The sequence below is a fragment of the Alligator mississippiensis genome, chromosome 5 (genome assembly GCF_030867095.1).
Source record: "Alligator mississippiensis isolate rAllMis1 chromosome 5, rAllMis1, whole genome shotgun sequence".
NCBI classification, from domain to species: domain Eukaryota; kingdom Metazoa; phylum Chordata; order Crocodylia; family Alligatoridae; genus Alligator; species Alligator mississippiensis.
In genome coordinates this window covers 183,202,785-183,223,220 of record NC_081828.1, presented here as the reverse complement: position 1 = coordinate 183,223,220, position 20,436 = coordinate 183,202,785, and the positions used below count along the sequence as shown (strand labels likewise).

General features: G+C 42.6%; 1 protein-coding gene across 1 annotated transcript in view; it reads right to left on the bottom strand.

The window, feature by feature from the left end:
• Nucleotides 1-20,436, bottom strand: part of MALRD1 (MAM and LDL receptor class A domain containing 1) — a 516,028-nt gene that overhangs the window by 348,350 nt on the left and 147,242 nt on the right. The window contains exons 19-20 of the mRNA XM_059729363.1: nt 18,299-18,475; nt 14,472-14,649 (exon numbers count right to left, since the gene is read on the bottom strand). Coding sequence (XP_059585346.1) covers nt 14,472-14,649; nt 18,299-18,475 — 355 coding nt within the window. The remainder of the gene's footprint in view (nt 1-14,471; nt 14,650-18,298; nt 18,476-20,436) is intronic.

Genomic DNA, 20,436 nt, shown 5'->3' with positions numbered 1-20,436 from the left:
GGTTTAATTAAATTGCTAATATAAGGAACAGATTCAGATCAATTCCACAGGTGTCAGCATGAGACTTAAGTATAGTTAGCCTATGAACAATTTAAAATCAGCCTTGCTGCAGCAGGGGCAAAGTCCCATAGGTTTCAAATTATGCTGTGTGTGCTCAGAAGTGATACAGAACTGACTAAGTAAGGGCATTCTCAAGCCTTCTTATCAAAGGTGGTCACTGGTAGCCAAGAGCCCAAAAGAAACAAACACAATGCTTCTGTAGCCTAGCTATGGCCCTCTGGTGAGAGGAGAGAGTCCTGGGTTCTGGTCCTTGCTCCTAGGACTATTATTTGTACATTTTACATCACATTTTACAAGCACTCAAAGCTTGCAAAGATATCCATTTCATTTTTATAGACCTGGAGAAAACCTGCAATCATGTACCCAGGGAGGAAATGTGGGAGGGCCTGAGAGTTAAGGAGGTGCTGGAGAAATATGTCAGAACCATCAAGGACATGCATTGGAAATGCACAATGAAAGTGAGGAGCAGTTAAGGAGAAACAAAGAGAGTTTTGAGGTTAAGGTGGGTGTACATCAAGGGTCAGCTTTGAGACTGTTCCTGTTTACGGCCATGATGAATGTGTTTTCTGAGCATATAAAAAAGGAGGCCACCCTGGAATATGATGTTTGCAGATGATGTAGTCACTTGCGCTGAGTCTAGAGGAAGTGCAAGCTGGATTGGATTGATGGAGAGAAGTGCTATAGGAAAGACAAATGAAGATTAGTTGATCCAAAACGGAATATATGCACTGTGATTTCTATGAAGTCCCTGATGCTAGAAATGCGATAATTGATGAGAAACATGTTAAAAAAGTTGACAAGTTCAAATATCTGTGGTCAACCATTCAGCGGAATGCAGTTAGATGAAGAATTGACTCATCAAATAACAGCAGAGGGCATGAACTGGAAATTGGCCACAGGAATATTATGCGACAGGAGAATGTCAGTGAAGTTGAAGGGGAAAGTCTACAAGTTGTGTGCATCCAACACTATTGTACAGAGTGGAGACATGGCCTTTGAAGAAAACTCAAGAAAAGAGACTGAACATGACAGATATGAATGCTCCAATATTGTGTAGTGACAAAGATGGATAAAGTGAGGAATACTTACATCAGAGGATTGGTGAAGTTTGCGGAGACATCTAAGAAAGTACAAGACAGAAAACTGGCATGGTATGGGCGTGTTCAAAGGAGTCTGGAAGAATACGTGGGAAAAGAAGTTACCAGAATGGGACTATCAGGAAGAAGGGGAAGGTGAAGACAGAAGATGAGATGGACAAATATAATGGAGAGGGACATGAGGGAGAAGGACTTGGAAGAAGAAGATACGCATGACTGAAGGCAGTGTAGAGCCAGGATCTGCAACAGTGACCCCATTTAGACAAAACAAGTGAGAGAAGATGACAACAACCTCACTAGTTAGAGCATTCACCTAGGAAGCAAGAGACCTGGGCTGTGGTCCCTGAGTTTAGGACTGTTTCTGTAATATGTTTGTGGGAAGTAAAAGCATGTTAATATCTGCTTTGCAATGAGCAACTGGCTATACTAGTCTGGTATAGATTAGTATACTCCCAACATTTTTAGACTCAAGGCAGCCCTTAGAAAATGCCAGCTCTTAGTTCTTAGTTGTGTTTTTACTAGGGCTGTGCGAGGCTTTGGACAGAGCTTCAGATCTGGAGAAGCTTCGGATGCTTCAGGTCCAAAGCTGCACATCTGGGTCAAAGCGCTGGCCTCATTAGGCTTCCCAAAGCAGTTTGGAGCTCCCGAAGAGCTTCGGAGCCACCTCGGAGATCCAGCCATAGGGTATAATGGGGAAACAACAAAATAGCTATAACTTTGTTGCGTTTTGTCCAATTTGGATGAAATTTTCAGAGGTGGTAGACTCTGCAGAGAAGATGAAGCATGCTAAGTTTCAAGATCAGTGCAGGGGTTTGGGGGAACAACACCCCAAATTCTTGAAAGCAAAACTCCTGTCACGTCTATGTGTTACAACACAGGGGGGTCCAAATTGCAGGGCTGGTAGCTCTTGTTGAGGCCACAAAGCCTGCCTAGTTTCAAGAAGATCGGTGCAGGAGTTTGGGGGGAACTGTTCTTCAAGCTGCTGACAGAAAAAACTCGTGCCATGGGTGCTGTGGGACTGACTGTGTCTGTCTTGGGGCTTGGGAGACACTACCGCAGGCCTAGCTGCTAAGCTACTGTGTTACCAGTTACTAATCAATCAATCGTGATTCACTCAGGGACCAAGGACTGAGGGACCAGATCAATACGCAGGACCTAGCTACTACATAATGACTTAATGAGCATCAATTAGCACCTACAAAACCAGGCTAAGCAGAGGAAAGAATCAATACAGACAATCACCTGCCCCAAGACAGGCACAGTCTCCACACGAGTTTTGTCTGTCAGCAGCTAGGCATGCAGGGCCCCAGACCCGCCCTGCACCAACCTCCTCAACAGCTGGCAGGCATCATGGCCGCAGCAGGGACCACCATCCCTGCAGCTGTCACCCCGCTGTGCCCTAGCACACACAGTGTCACCCATGGCATGAGTTTTGCTTGTCAACAGCTTGAGGTGCAGTTTCCCCCAAACCCCTGCACCTATCTCCTTGAAACTTGGCAGGTTTTGTGGCCTCAGTAAGAGCTACCACTCCTGCAGTTTTCACCCCTATGGTGTAAAACACAACCATGACGTGAGTTTGGCTTTCAAGAATTTGGGGTACAGTTCCACCCAAACCCCTGCACTGATCTTCTTGAAACTTGACAGGTTTTATGGTCTCAGCAGAGGCTACAATTTCTGCAGGCTTGATCCAAATTGGACAAAGAACAACAAAGTTATAGATATTTCATTGATTCCCCATTATACCCTATGGCTGGATCTCCAAGGCGGCTCCGAATCTTCGGAGCCACTTCACCCGGATTGAGGCGGAAACCCAGTCCAGAGCTCTGAATCGGATCAGATCAGACTGGATCACAGTCATCCAAAACAGCTGGATCTGAAGCCAGATAGGATTGCTGCCGACTCTCACAGGCCTAGTTTTTACTACAAATAAATAATAGAGCAATTCTTTTGTTGCAAAGGACTCAAAAAGACCAAACATGTAAGAATGGTTTCAAAGCTATTTGAAATCTCTGGGTTTATCTTGTGTATCATGTGTGCACACCTAATACTGCTAACACTGTGTAGCACCTCACAGCATTCTTGAAAGGATCTCCTGGCACTGGCACTGAGAACCACTGGTCTAATTGTTAAGGACTCCTAGACTCTTGGGAAGTGGGACATAATCCCTTCATACAAAGGAACCCCAGATATACACATTACATTTTTCTAGGTTTAATCTGGAATACAGCCATCACTACATACATGTGGACATCTGTAGTTGGAATTAAAACTGGCTCCAGTCCAAATTAACTAATCCACATTGAATGAGGATTAAAGTTAATGCAGACTAGGGCAGTCTGAATTAGTCAATTTAAACTGTTCATTAACATGTATATACATGTGGGAGGTGGCATCTGAGAGGAGGATGGGCAGGCAAGGCCAGGATTGGGATCAGAGGGCCATGATAGCATGAGGCCAGAGCCTGGGGCAGAGCTGCAATCTGCTCCCCACAAGCCCTTGCCTGTGGAACTAGCACCCATTGCAGGGACACATGGGCAGTGGATTGTGGTTCTGCCCCAGGCACCAGCTCTGCACTGACGCTGCTCTATTATTCCAATCCCAGCTCCAGGCCTGGTCCCACTTGCCCGTCTCACTCCCAGATGCCATTCCCCACCCACCTGTGGCCCCATCCCATCTGTCCAGCTGAGTGCACCCTCCCCGTGTGGGTCCTGGGCCAATCTCCGTTTGCTGACTTCATCTGGTGCTCCTGGTGATGGGTGTGGGGTGGACCAGCCAGGATGCCCATGTGGTGTGGCCGGGTCTGGCAGTGGACACTGGCAGCAACAACTGGAAGGAACCACCACTGCAGAGGCTGCCAGGAAGTGAATCCGGCCGCTGGGCTGACTCAGCCCTGCTGGGTGTACACTAAGTGGTGGTGGAACCAGCTACACACCATGGCTCAGGCTGCCTCCCTTGCCTGGATTGGGTGGGGTGAAGGGAGCCACCGCAGGCTGGATAAAATCCCTTGGTGGGTTGAATCCCACTCATGGGCCACATTTTGCACAAACTCTGCCCTAGAGTATTGTACAAAAGATAATCATTCTCATTTTTACTATCCATCCAGCCTCAGAAGCATGACTATATGTTCTGAATCACAAGTGAACAAAGGCTGCTAACATGCAGTGACTCACACACCTAAACTCCTGGGAAGGGAGAGAGTCCAGACATAAAGCTTTGTTTAATGTTTCCTATTGGCTAGCTATAAGTTCATCTAGGCTTTCTAAATAGCCTTTTAGAGGTATATCTCCCCATTCCTTATATGAAGAACCTTAAAATGAATCACTCTTTGGAGGCTCCTGGACTAAGTACAGACAATCAGAAAGCCTGAGGCTGAATCAATTCCATCTTTCCAGGTTAGTCTAAACTGCAGAAATTAAACTGAGAAACAACTGGATAGGCATTCACTTTTGATTCAGAAAATGAGGCCACATACCTACAGTGGCTCATGCCAGAAGCTGGGAGGCACTAGAGCACAGCTCTCTAGCACATAGCCAGCATGGGCTGTGTGTTTATTTCCTCTTCCTGTTGCCCCTAAGGTCTCTGGGATTTGCAGTCCAGAATTACATCAGCAGGACAGTGCAGGGTTGGTCATCCCTTCCTCTTCCTGCTTCCAGGTGCCTCTGGGATTTGTAGTCCACAGTTGCAGCCAGCAGTAAGCTTTTAGCAGAGCACTGCAGGGCAGCTCTGTACTCAGGTGAAACTTAAGTTTAACCCTCCTCCCTGGCCCCAGACCCCAGCCTGGGGAGGGGGGGACAGTCTCTGCCACACCCCCACAACCCTTCTCTGCTGGAGCAGACAGCACAGCCCAGCCTGGCTAGAAAGCATGTTTTGATGTTAGGGAACTGTGATTTAACTTGAACCAGAAAGGGGTTTGGAATAGAAATTTCATAAACCAGTTTGACCCAATCAGTTAAGTCTGACACTACATTCAATCAGGTTTATCTAAAAACAATTTCAGCCACTTTGCACCTGGTTTATGTGCATCGAACTTCTGTTCTGTTATGGGTTTAAACCAGTTTCTGGTCAATTAAACCAGTTTACATATAACTTTTGTCCCTAGCCCTAAAATCTCTCTGTCACAGGGTGACACAAACAGAGGCCCCAGAGTACCCTCCCACAGCAGGACCTGAGGCAGGGCTGACCTGCCTGAAGGAAGAAACAAAAAGCCCTGAAGAGAGGGCTCACTTACCATTTTCAGGAGAAGCCGAGCTGCACCGAGGACTGCCAGCACAGTTCATCAGCCACTTTTATTTTCATCAGGGAATGGTGCCAGCAGATGACGCCATCAAAAACTGCCACTGGGCTGATTTAAAAGTCGGCAGTGGGGAAATGGAGATGGGAGCAGTAACACTGGAGCCAGAAGATGAAGCTGCTCCCCGGGCTGCACAGCAGCAGGGTTGTCAGCTCAGCAGGGGGTCACACAAGGACCTACAGGAAGGTTCCGACTTCTCTAAAAGGAATACTCACCCAGCTTGGCAGGGCAGCTTGGTCAAGGAGGACGGCACTGAGGAATCCTGAGGACCACAGATGCCGGATCTGTGAGTGGGGTGGGCTGGCCCCAACTGTTCTTTTCTTCCCCTTTTTTTTTATTATTTTGGAGGGCACACAGAGCCCGGACCAGGGAAGGCATCTTCAAGTGCCCCAGGTCAAGAGCAAGAGCAGAGTCAGCACAGTGAACTGTGATGCCTCAAAAAGGGAGAGCAGACGCTGAGGCAAGGATGGTCCCACACCCCATAGTCACCCGGGGTAAAGGGGCATCGAGGGACAGGCAAGAAGAGATGAGAGCAGGAGGGAACACCAAGGGGACAGGCTGGCAGTCCATCATCCAGCTGAACTCAGAGCTGACATATGGCTGGGGTATAAGGTGGAGCACCAAGAACATCCGTGAAGGGCAGCGCCCAGTCTGCAAGAATCTATGAGGGGGAGCCCCACCACTGAAGAAAAGATCAAGTCATGGCAGGAAAGTGTCAGGGCCTCCCTCGGAGGTGAACGTGACCCAATGCACAGGTTCCAGGGACACACCATGCAGCTGGAGCCGGGTGGACGCTCTAAGGTTGCTAAAGAGCACCTATATGAGACCAGACGGGTGCACTGTCCATTAACTGCATGGGCACTGGCATATTGTATTGCTCTCCTGGGCAAGGCAGCTTGTACAGGAATCTATGGAATCAATTTGAATCTGACCCAGAATATTTTATTTTGGTCTTTAGCTGAAGGACTAATTGGAGAATAAGAAGAATAAATGAAAAGAAATGCAGGAGAAGGTGGGAAGATATAGACACAAAAAATGAGGGTTACAGGATTGGGGTATGTCTTTGCTTCTACACACAGATATAACATTTATATCTTCACATTCCTCTTTCTCATTTTTCATTCCCAATCCCAGGGTATACCATAACATTCTCCCTCTCTATCTTGAAGCCACTCTCAGGTCTATATGCTTTCATTTCCCCCCCTTTTTTACCTTTTTAAGGCCAAATTTGGACATTGCTGGACTGAAAAGCAGACATCAAGCAAGACGGATGTGCTGTACATACAATTACCAAGGGAGTTGTTTACAAAGCAGTAATTATCATGTGAGCTCAGAATTTTGATTTCAAGTCATTCTGAGTTTGCTTCACTGGTTCTGATATGATATTTGGATAAAAATGATCCAGTTCAAATTACTGCAGCAGAAACAGGAAACATATTCCTAGGTATCTGCAATATTTGAAAAGTACAAGCCATTGGTACCTGAATATTCCTATTAATTCTAAGGACTCTGCTAGTTTGCTAACCATTTTCATTCAAGTGGAAATAAATTATAATGACTACAGTTATCTATTTAACTCCCTGCCTACTTTATTGTTCTTGTTTGAGCCTACACATTTTCTTACTTCTTGATTATGGTAGCATCTAGTTTACATGGGGAACATTTATGCTAGGCATCACACAAAAGCATAAGAAAAATCACAAATAGGTTACAGTCTACAATCATGTGTGGACGAATTTGTCTTCACTGCATAATTGCCAGTTATCTGTCTCTCTGCAAGAGATGTCAGAGGAGGAAAGTAGCATATCTATGACCATATAACAACCCATGTTCTTAATCATGCAGCTCTCTTTTGATGCTTGCTACTCCACCAGACTTGCAGCAACCATAGCAAAGACAATTCTACTCCACTTCTGTATATTCTGTTCACTAGTAATTACAGGAGCTGTGGCTCATTCCCCTACCAAACCCAGGTCCTTTCATGTGCCAACTTATGGGAAGCTAATGGAAATATATACTTCACTGTAAACAAAGGACATCAAGTTCCTGCTCTTTATAGGGAGAACCAGACATTCACTTTACCAGTATGAGTTTTATGAATTCTATATGGAACCATGTAGATTGACATTACTGCAACATGCAATTACAGAGTGTCGATAATGCACCTAGCAAAAAATGATTTGTGATGGAAATATTTGCCAAAACAAATAAAAAAGACCAAAAAATGGCAACTGAAATATTTTGATTTAGAAGTCCATTGCTTTGCCTCTTGTAAATTGCAGATTGGGTGTCTCAGGTTCCATTTCTCCTCCCTTGCCAGCTTCCTGGTCAAACTACATGAATGATGGTTCCTTCTTTAGGTGAGCGGATGTGGTGCATCATACATGTCACATACCATGTGTGAGAGGGGAGGCAGAAGCCCCTCCAAAGAGGCCTGGACCCCTGACCAATGTGCCCTGGCACTTACCTTAGGAGCCGGGATGAGCAGCAGTCGGGAGGAAATGCAAGCACAGGCTTGGCAGTTCCACAGCTGCCTGAGCCTGCGTATTGGTGAAGTCTCGGGGCATGGCTTCCGAGCAGCGCGGGCTGCTCAAAAGGCAGTGGAGGAAACAGCTGGAGGGTGGCTGGGAAGCCGGGAGCAGAATGCCAGCTGCAAGACACTGGCTGCAGAGCCGGTGGGCTCTAACTCCAGCTGCCTCAGCAAGGAGCTAGGCGCCTTCCAGAGGACCCCAACTAGGGAGGAAGAAGGCAACCTTGGGGACTGGCAGGAGCAAGGGAGCCCCATGGAGGGGCAACCTCTATGTGGGATGCTGCCAGGGAGCCACAAGGCTCCAACCAGGGGCTCGGGCACTGTAATTGGGGACGCCCCCTTCAGATTGCAGGCACCCACAGACAGTCCCATAGTAGGCAGAGCATGGGGGATCACAAGCCCCCAGAAGGAGGAAGGAGGGGATGCCAACTGGAAGAATCAGGGCGACTGGACTACAGGTCATCTGGGCCCCAAGGAGGTGACACCAGGGGAATGGGTAGAGGTGGGGCACAGGATGATTTCCTGTACCCACGTCTACTAGGAGGAAAGGGGACAGACGAGTATTCCCAGAGGATCAAGGGCCCCAAGAGAGGGAATTTCAGGACCCCCACTGGCAAGAGCTGGATGTTCAGTTTAAGTTACGGTTAACCCCAGATGGGGCAAGTTTAGTTCTCCCAAAGAGGGGAAACCAACCTGAAGGCAAGCAACCCCCGAAGACTGAAGGCCAGGAAGGCCCACACTTTCCAAGATAGGCAGCACGGGAGACCTCAGCGGAGCAGTGTCTACCCAAGCTGAGGACGTGGTAAGGGTGGGGAAAAGGGGTGGTTTGGAGCCCCACGTAGACACCACAACCCCCCTCGGCTCACCAACAGGGAACTGCCTCCCCAACAACAACATCAAAGACATGGCAGGCAAGAAGGGGCAGAGCCCAGACCATCTAGGCAGCACCGAGAATGGGCCTCACCCTGACATCACTGGGGGGCAAGGTACCCACAAAGAGGGCACCAAGACCCTACAACACCTACAAGTGACACCATGCATCTTGAAAAACAAACTCTAGCTTGTCTGTCCAGCACAGAGAAACAGAAACATAATGTAAACAAATGACATCTCCCAGGAAGATACACTGAGGAGGAATATTCAAATCATGATAGTTCAGATTTTGTCCAAAAGCAAAAAATAATCAGAATTGCCTGAAAGCAGATACTTTTGGGTAAAAATATATCAAAAACCTAGGGTATGTCTACACATATGTTTTAATGCACATTACCATATTTTAATGTGCATTAAAGCATCACAAAAATGTGCTTTAGCTAATGCGCATTACAATAAACTAATGTGCATGGATGCCGAGCTGGGGAAGACCGGCAGGGATTGAAGATGCTAGCAGGGAGGCCGGCAGCAGCAGCGGCAGCAGGAGCTTCAAGGGATCCCCAAGCCAGGGAAGACCAGCAGGGATCAAAAGAGCCAACAGGGATAGTCAGTGTGGGAACGCTTACGAGAGGCAATGGGGGCTGCAGCCACAGGGCAGAGGTGGGTCCTGGAGGGGAAGAAGGAGACCCCAGCTGGGGTGGAGGCATGGACCCCGACCCTGAAGGCGTGCTTGCTTAGGGGCGTTAGGGGCCTAAGGGAGTACGGGATACTTCCCATGATCCCCCTTGTCTATTTTGTCCTTTCCTGTCTCATTGCTCTTGGGGTATCAGTTTTGTTTTTCACATCGGGTTTCTCCTGGGGCCTGAGGCTTCATGTTGGTGGAGGTATTCGATTGTGTTTTCCTTTTTTGGGCTGTTCTATTTTAGTTTCCTGTCTCGCGCAGGTTAGCGTAGCCCTCTGTCCCAGGCTGGCGTAGCAGTGACCCCAGTCAAAGGTGGGAAAGAGACCATGAGAGAGCATGAAGAGGAACAGAGGCATCTCCTGTAGATAGCACAGGGCGTTGAAAGGGACATCTCCAAAGACCACGTGTCACCAGACCCTCTGGGTCCAGTCAGAGCCTGAGGCGCCCATCGGCGTAGAAAGACGTGGGGACCAGGAAGATCTCAACGGGGAATAGCCGCTAAAGACCTTGAGGCTCCTCTAGAAGGTTGGCGTATGGCCAGGGTGTAGTGGAGGTTGGAGTCCCAGAGACATCTGCCGGGACACGTGACTACTCTGGAGGCACCCTCAAAGGGGGCTCCCTTCACTGAAACACCATCAAAGTCATGGCAGAAGAGTTTGGGGGACATCCCGAAGGTAGTCGAGGTACCCTCTGGGGTCTATGCGAGGTTCCCTGGCAAACAAGGCAGCTTGGGAGCAAGCCTTCGAGCGGAGATGGGCACAGGAGGTACTAGATTTAATGCATATTACCTAAAGCACATTAATTAATGTGTAGACACGCCCCTAATCTTCTGTTGAAAACATTTCCAATACAAAATTTGATCTTCCCTAATGAACATATGTAATACTGTATAGCAAAAGACCAACTTGACGCTGAAATGCATTAAAGATTCAGTATAATTGAAACGTGATACTGATATAATCAGTTATTGAAAAATGAATACAAATCTAGGTTCTTAAACTGAGCCAAGATTAGACAGATGGATTTATCATAATTTTTCTCTCTTAAAGGAGCAGGATATAGTGATATACTTATTTGGGTAGAAATCTAAAGTACTTCTAAAAATGATGAAGTAAAGCTGCAATTTTAAAATATGGTTAAACTCTAGACTTTTTATAGTAAAAACACGGTCATTTTACTAACAATAAAACACAACTGTAACATTACATTGAAATGCAGTGATTCTATTTTACTCATACCAGGGATGCTGTTAGGCTGGATCCTCCATGGCAGAGAGATATAAATCCAGTTTTAATCTAACATCAAAAAACAGCTCTCCCATTTTAGTGTAGGAAAGTGAGGGCCCTATTCTGTGCTGCTTACTATATATAACTTGTTGTATGCCCTGCTTTTACTGTGTGCCACATGCATTAGTAATTTAAACTAAGCAGTCTAGCTATTTTTCCATTCAGATTTATCAAACATCCTTTGCATCATAAAAGTCATCATAAAAGTACCATGCAAGCAAACATATTACACAAACAGAACAGGTGTAATGCAGATATTTTAACATAATTCATAGTATAATTCTGATCTAAATTAAATTAGTTTATCCTTTTTATTAAAACAACTTTTTATATTCTTTACTATATTAACTCAATCTCAAAAAAAGTAAATTAGAGCTCATTATGTCAAATGCAAATTAAATGAATAGTTTTATTGGGAACTAGTAATTATCAGAATGATTCCATTTCAAATCACCGGTTTTATTTAGGAAACATTATTTTAGCGAGTATAAGAGGTCAACACATGAATGACATTTTCCCGAACACAAGTGCCAATATAAACAACGTTTCTATACTTCTGTAGAAGTACCATGTACCATGAATCTCCTCCAGAGTCACCATTCCACTGAAATAGAAATATAAAGCCAGATTGAGCTCACTAAATCTCTTCCATTCTATGATTTTTTTTTTATTAGATGGCCTGAGGTGCTTTGTTTTTCTATTCTCTTTCTTTATTCAGGGAAAGGGCCTAGCTCATTTCCTTTTCTATGAATAAAATACCTATGGCCCCTGACAGACGTTCATTTTAAGATGTGATGGGATCTAATCTGCAATACCAATAATCTTACTTCCTGCCATGGCACACATGAGGGGCATTCACTGAATGGGGCATTCTGAAGTTCTTTAATGCCATGAAACAACATTAACAACAAATATTTACTCACCTTCCAAATTCTGTATTTTCTTGCACAACTTGCACCAGAATATAATAAATGTTTTGTTTTTGAAAAAGAGAATGAAGAAAAAAGATTTTGTCCAGAGTTATGTTTGCATAAAGCAGGGATAGGGACTAATCTTTAGCTGATTCACATTTCCTTTCCTGCTTCACAAAAGCTGACACCTGAGCAGTTCCTAATGACTGGTCTCCATGGGTGGATCTATGTTTCTGAAAAAAGATAAAGTGTCACCAAGGCTATGAAGCAGGAGGAGAGAGACCAGAAGCAGCTAGTAGACAGAAAAATTGTCCTAAGAAAAGTTAGCCAGATTAGCAGAACATAAAGACCTTTAAAAAGGGAGATGACTGTGAACACCTCTGGAGTGAAGAACACTAGGCCATTAAATCACCCAACTCCCTCCGCTGCCTAAATAGTAATGCACCTTTTGCTACACTGTGGGGCAGGAATCAAAGAGTGTTTCTGTACTGGGCAGAAAATCAGCTTTCCCACTTAATACATTTACTCAATTTGTGGGAGCTGGGAAAAGGTGTGTTGTAGATGAGAAAATATGGTAATTTTTAATGCATGCTCTGGCAAAAATGGGGTAGATATATCTCAGTTCAGCTACTCCATCAGCTATGGAATATATAGTTTATAAAGATTTCCACAAGTGTTAGGACCTCATCAGTGTTCTTCATTAAAAATGTGTAAATATTTTTCTTTTCATTAAAAATTTCAAATATTAATTTTAGGTTCATCTAAAACAATTCCCTTTTTAAATTTTTAGAAAATCAAAAAGTAAAAAACTCAGTATGTTTTGTAAATTTTTTAAACTACATTTGAAAATTAAAAAAATGAAGTGTCACTTAAAAACACAATTTTTGAAGCAAAGAATTTGACCAAATTGAGGTGAGTTTGTGAATTGTGGTATTGATGTTAGATGTTTCAGCAACTCTAATATTTGGTTAAAAAAGAGTTTTGCTCGTAAAATTTTGCCCATCTCTATTCTTCACACTGTTGGTGGAGTTTTGTTATGCAGTATACTTACTAAGTTCCCATCTATTTAGTTAAGTTAAAACACTGGCATAAGTTGAGGCATGCACAGCTGTCTGAGGTCAAGAAGTTTCAAGAAGGGATGAACAGTTCAACCCTCTAGGATGTCAGAAGTCTCAGTTTACAACTTGCCCAGATACACACATGCTTGGTAAAGTATGAATGTAGTACTAGTGACCATGCCCGAGTGAGTGAATATTTGGCAGGAAAGAGTGTTGTTCACCCCGTGAGGTTATATGTATGTTGATTGGTTGATGTTAGGAAAATGTCTAATGAATGATTGATAGCTCAGTGACAGGAATGTGTGGAATTGGATTAGTTAAGAAATATGTAGTGATTTAAGCTTTTAGAAGGACAAGCAATTCTGATGCAGACAGACTACCAGGGACAGGTCAAGATTAGTCGAGGCATACAGAGAGACTGCCAGGAACAGCCTGCAAAGGATACAAAACAGCCTGCAAAGGATACAAAACAGCCTGCAAAGGTTGAGAATTGTAGACACCCCCAGAGGGATTGAGCTCCAACACAACAGAATTGGTACAGTGTCATCTCACCTTTCCAACAAGGGAACCGAATACCTGCTTTAGTAGGGGGAGCTCTACTGAAGAAAGACTGATTGATTTCAGCAGTGTATGTGTAAGAGTGTGTGTGAAAACACATGCTGGTGCATGTGAGTTCTAGTGGTAGTTGACTGAAAGTGTGTGTTCCCTAGGTACATTTGTATACTTCTGAGTTTAGAAGCTTGAGTGGTGGTTGTAATTTTGACCATGGTCTGATCATAGTAGTGATAAATAGAATGCTTGCAGATTCCTGTGTTTAAGTCTGACACTAAATCAGTGCTGAGGTTGTCTGCCTGGCAAGTGGGTGGTTATATTTGGCTGTTTACTTGCCAGCTTTGGCCAAAACTTGCTGTTGCTTTGCCTAGTTTTTGTGATCAGGTATATTCATTATTATTGGTTTGAAGTCTACTGACCTTTATACATACATACATACATATACATACTCTGTTACACAACTACACACACACACACACACACACAGACACATATATATATATATAGTTGTTAATATGGATGAGATTGTATGGTCCTTCTATATTTGCATATAGTTACTGTTTGCATTTGTTGCTGAGTTTTCCACAATATACTCACTGTTTGGCTCATGAATTCTAAGTAAATCTGTCCTTCTTATCAGACAATCCTCTATAGAAGCCAGTTGGACAACCTAGCCTTGGACACTTGTTTATCAGAACCAATGTTAGCTGGCCAGGCTTCAGAGCCTAATTAGCATTAATTAGCCCTTCTGTGGCCAACAACATATCCTAAAATTATTCAGAAACTTGATACAATGAGTTATCATTTCCATTGTATTTTTTGGTGTAACCTGGTGTCTAGAAATACTCATTGCTCACCACTCTTAAGATGCAGCAAGGGAAAAGATGACATTATGTGGTACTGTGAAGGACATTATGGGGCATCAGTTTTTTTATCCAATTCATGGGGTACAAACCACATACATTAGGAAAGAGCTCAATTTCATGTTTATGGAGCTAAACTTTGATCTTCCTGAAGACCTACAGCAGTCTTAGTGAAGTTAATGAATAAGTGACAGCAGAATTCACAAGTACCATGTGCTGTTAAAAAAATGAGTCCAAGAGGGCAAGTGTGTGTGAAGATCTTACTCACGCAGTATGATCATTTGGTGGCCTGCATTTTTCTTCCCCTGGATGGACACTGGCTCCGTTTCCAAGGCTCCACTGGAATGTATTAGTTGTATAGACCGAAACAGTTGCTGCTGCCACTTCTGTTGCCAATTGATACCATTCACATAGGCCTTTGTCTTCAAAATCACAAAAAATCATGGCTTTAAATGTAAAAAGGTAAATAATATAGATTTAAAAATGAGGGATAAATCAGGGTACGGTGAACAATGTAAATACAAAAAAAGAAGTCGCATTTAACAAAGATTTATGCAATATCAACAAGTGTATTTTTCTCTACTTTTTTTTTTATATCATTGATACAGAATTGTATGATTGGCTAGAGACCAGATTCCAACTCCAGGAGCAAAACATTTAAACTGTCATTTGCTTTGGTATCCACTATCTTATTACATCATTAACTAATGGGACTAACCATTTCACCTGGAGGTATCATATGCCAAGAAGACAGAGAAGAACAAATTTCTGAATGAAATGTCCTGCTGTCATTATATGCCTTGGGGCCACCACTGAACTACCGTCTTATTTGGCAAGTATCCAGCAGTCTGTGCCTTAACATCTGATTCTTTCCTGAAGACCGCAAGCAGTGAATGTGTCCCTGTATCCTAGGCATGTCTCTCTGCAAGAGTACGTGGCCTTTCCCATTACTTTGGGAATTAATCAACTGCAGCATAACTTCCTACTTGCTTTACAGAAACTCCCAGTTGTCCTGGAACCTAGCAGAATTCATCCTGGACCACACAAGCCTTTAGAACAGTTATAGTCAGAATATTTGCCTGAAGGTCAAAGAGACTTTTGTGCGGATTTTAAGAGGAATGAATGAAAAGGCTGCATTGCTAACCTGCACACTTTGGGTAACCTCAGTATGACTAAGGTATGCTGGGCAAGTAGAACACGTACTAATGCATCCTCTCTAGAGATCAGAAATGAGGATAATGAAACAGCAGGGAGAGAATAGCAAAGCAGTTTAGATGTATTCATTTTAAAAGTCCCAGTAAGAAAGCTAGCCACAACCAGTAAGCCTGACTAATTATCCAGAAGAGGATTCATGATGCTAGCTGAAAATGATAAGTGGCACACTCTAAAGTGCCCATGCATATTTTTCCTGTTTTATATGTTTCATAAATATTATGTTTTAAAGTGTCCCTAATGGTGGATTACACCCTCCTGTGCACAGATTATTGCCCACAGTCAGGATATGCATCATGCCTATTGCAATGGCATCATTCAAACAATGAATTGCAGTCATTGCTACAGTGATTGCAGCCTTCAGACTCTAGACAGCTGACTAAGGAGTATTTTCCGTAGTGTTTATCCCACCCCAAGGAGATGAAGGATGATTTGGGAGATTACATGAAATTGTAAGCAATCCTGCTCTAACCAGTGTGATCTACTCTTTGCTGAAGTTTCATTTCAGTGTGGTCTCCTAAATGACTAGAATCAGATGGATACTGCAAGGAATTGCATATCTGAGCTTATAAATCATTTCCATTTCCTCCATGTGTTCACTTACTGTGAATACTCAGGGCTAAACACACAAAGGAATTTGGGCAACTCAATGCTGAACACTGCAACCTTTGAAGCACCCTTCTGCTAAATGTAATCATTAACTGTGTCAGTGCTCAAAAAATTGCATGAGAAAGGTAAGTGGCCAAAGGTAGGTATCTGCCTCAACCAGCTTCCAGGAAATGCCAAAGAGATTGCTGAGGCTTCAGCCCCACCTCTCTAGTCTTCCAGGTGATTGCTTTAACTACCAGGCTAAATAACTACTCACATTCTGATCCAACAAACACTAAATTACTTTAAACTAAGTAAAGTAGCTTCAACAAGACAGCCTGAGACTCACCTCAGAATATTCTGTATCCCAGTGTGGGAGATCCAACTTCAAAACCCTGCTCTAAAATCATGCAGAGAAGGGATTTGAACTTCTGTTCCTCCCAGATTCCAGAGTATGTGTTTTAATCACTAGATCCTAGATGCAACTACATCATTACTTCTACTCCCTGTTTGGCACAAGACTGATTCAGTAGGTATGCTCTGAGAATGCCTAACAGACTAGGCCCCAAAGTTTATATAAGTGGGAAAATGCCTAATTTGTAAATCATGTTGGGACTTAGGCACTGGCCAGTTCAGTGCCCTCAGGATTTGGATGGTTACATAATAGTAGAAATTTAGGCTACACCAGACTTTACTGATGGGTATTTAGGAACATCTCCAAGATTAGGTGGTAGCGGAGTGGACATCTTGAGTATCTTTCTTTTTTTTTTTTGCATAAGAACCAAAGGTAGAAGGTGGGTACTTAAGTTTTTGCAGATCCTAACTCTCAGTGGACACATCTATGCATTCATTAATGTGCCTTTGCTACTACACATTAAGTTTAATACCTCTAATATGCAGTACTAGATGAAGGCACAATAGCTGCACCAGTTCACAGTAACCAAGGCAAACATTTTTTGTGATGCTTACTGTGCAGTAGACTAATTTTCTACTGTGCATTAGCGCATAAGCATGGTTTTTGCTGTGGTGCGCACATGTGTGGTAGAACAGTCCACTATGCATTGAGGCATCTTGTGTAGATACACCCAAGTAGTTAATATTTTAATGCAACACATTTTTATTTTGGCCACCATATTTTTCATTCATACACATGTGCACAAACACATACAAGACTTCACTTTGGAAATATTCACACTCATCTGAACAGGAACAAGAAACCAACATGTGACTTATCTAATCAATCATAATTATATTTGACTATTCATAATTAACTTGTGTAGGAAAAATATACGATGTTAAAATATAACTGTACATAAAGTTGAAGAAAATTATACTGCAGGATACTCTGTACGCATAAAAATAAATCAGATGGTCATTTATTTGTACTGGGATAGTGCCATAATATTTGAATATTCAATGCTGAACAAACATGTAGACCGCAGTAAAAATTGTTCTGATTGTTGCATCAGAAAACTTTGTTTGAAATTTTCTATGGGAATGTGCTGATTTCAATTATATATCATTTATGGAAAAAAGTGAGACAGCGTTTCAATACCTTTTGGGAAAGAACAGATCACTTTTTTCACTTTGAGACAACTTTTTATTGTCAAAATTATTATATAGTTTGAAAGATAATATTTAAGGAGTCAAAATCAAAAGAAAAGGTTCTGAAGTAATAGACCAGTTCTACCAAGGTGCAAATTTAAAGCATAAAAGGGGTATGTTGATTTTAATCTTGATAAGAGCTTAGGTTTGATGCTGGCCAGTGTTCTGATGTGGCCTCTGCCACTGTCACAGCTTTACCCTGCTGCTGCTTCTTCCTGCCCCACCCTGTCTAGCTGTGGCACAGGCACAGATCCTCACCATGCAGCCTCAGCGCAGGTGTGAGCAAAGCCCTCCACTGCCAGAAGGCTGCTGAAACCTGTCAGCTCTGCAGGCCACATCCAGTGGCTCCGTGAGCAGAATCTGGCCTTCAGGTCATATGCTGCCAATCCTGCTTTAGTTTATATTTTCTTAATCTTTGGCCTCTAACAGTTAGCTTCATGCCTAAGAGAAATGAGCATTAATTCCTTATTTATTTAGTATGAGGATCTATATTTATTTTTAAAAAATAAAAAAATAAAATTGAGTGATGGAAGTTTTTCTTTTGAGTAATAAATTGGAAGGTCACTTTGCATCTACGAGTCTAGAACAGACTCCAGAGCCATAGCACAACATTTTAACTGCTTTGCCAACTTGCCCTTAAAAAATATTTAAAATGATGAGATAGCACAATACAATGATTAGTTTACTCACCACAAGATGATTCATCAGACTCATCGGAGCAGTCAGGTCTGAAATCACATTTCTGTATCCTCTGTATGCAGTGGCCAGTGGCTCTGCAGACAAATTCCTTCTCTGTGCAGTTGTTTGTAGGGAGTGTTGGTGGAATACGTGTTCCAGAGGGTGTTGTTGAGGCTGTTGGCAAAATTCCTAAAGACAACATATTTAAAAATGATGGTATAAATATTTTTTGGTTTCTACAACTTGTTTCTGGAATAGTCTCCTACCTAAATCTCCAACCTTCTTGTCTAACTGTGGTTTGATCCTTGTCTAATCTCTAAAGAACAAGAAATACTTTATTGTCTCTAAATACCATATTTTAATATCACCTCTGAGAACTTAAACATCTGAAGATTTAGTAAGGAGGTCTCTCTGACTAATGGATAGATGAATGATATAATAAACTTATCTAGTCTTTACCAACCAACAGGCAAGCTGTCTTTTAGCCAATCATGAGGGCAGATTGGGAACTTTTCAATTTAATAGTTTTTCACCATGAAATTCTGATCTCTTGAAACCATTGTTCTCAATTAAATGTTATTAGAACCATTAGAATGGATTGAAAATAAAGACAAAGAGAGACCAGAGGACACAGTGTGGACATTGAAGAGTCAGGCTCAAGACTACTGAATTCAGACACAGCAACCTGGGACACCTAACCAAAAAGCTCTTGGCTACTCTACTGTGCAATCTCTGGAACTGGATGCTATTATTATTATTATTATAGTTTGGTTTGGCTTTCTTTTTGCAAGAAAATTGAAAGGTCCTGATTTCTCTGAGTGGGACAATTTTTTAAATATCTATATTTTTCTTTTACAGGATAAAAAAAACATTTCTCTGCACCCTGTCTATATACAGCACTTTAGGATATTTCTTTTCTTTCTATTTCAATTATTCTTAATGTTGTCTATCTTTAGCTTCTGCCATCTCTTCCTGTGAGCTCACTATTCTAATATTATTAAAGCTAAGTCTGTCTGTCTGTCTGTAACAATTTATTTGTGCTCTGATTGGCTGATGGAAACAGCCAATCAGAGTGTTCCAAGCGTGGGAGAGCACTGCCATGATTCCAAAGCCACCCTGAGGACTGGACAGAGGGTGGGGGAGCGCTGCTGGCTTCGGCTCCCCCACCTTGGTCCCTGAAAGAGGCAGAACAGCGGCAGAATAGGGCATTAGGTGGCGGCACTCCATCCCAGCCCCCCTCCCCTGCCTTGCCCCCCATCATTCTTGATGGGCAGTTGGCTAGTTGTGTGTATAAATGTCTTCTCCTTTGAACTCTGAGGTTTAAAATAGCCTTATATCCTTCTGTTGCCCTATTTATTGTCGTATATTATTGAAAATATTTGGGGTCTTTTCTGTTCCATTTAATCCCTCCTCATTTCCCAAGTAACAATGCAGAAATTTGAATGTTAATTTTGTAAGTTATATGGCATACAGTTTGTCTGGAAGATGCTAAAATAAATGTGTATAGTATAATATTTAGATTTGGCAAAATGGAAGGAAATTAACAGACAGACAGAATCCACTATATTTGTATAGGCCCTATTAATTTTCCTGCAAGTCATTTTTGCAGTGCTCATACTGAATCTGCTTACTATTTTTAAAAAGCCTGATAAGATATTAATTCTGAGAAAATCATATTGTGCTTGCTCTGATTATAAATTAGTTGTCAAACCATATAAATCATGACATTGTCTGCTACACAGTGCTGACCCTCCAGAAAGCCTTTTTCTGAGGAAGACTGGCAGGCATAAAATTATACTCAAGTCTTGGGATGCAAAGTTTTCAAGGATCTGATACCTTTATATATGTAGACATTGTACCAAGCTAGATTGCAATAGGTTCTACAGATTGCAATATCATTTGAACCTCTTGTTTATGGTTCAGAATGTTTCATTCTTACATGAAAATGCTGAGTCATTTACTAGAATTAATTTTGCCAAATGGAAGTAGTTCAATATATGTAAACTACTATACATGTGTGGTCTTCCTTCAATACCATGTTACCTAGCCCCTCAAAGTAAAAAAATGGGTCTCCCTACTTGGAGTTACTTCCTCTTTTCTAACCTTAGATAACAGAACTTCTGTCTTAAATTCTGTTTCAATAACTTGTA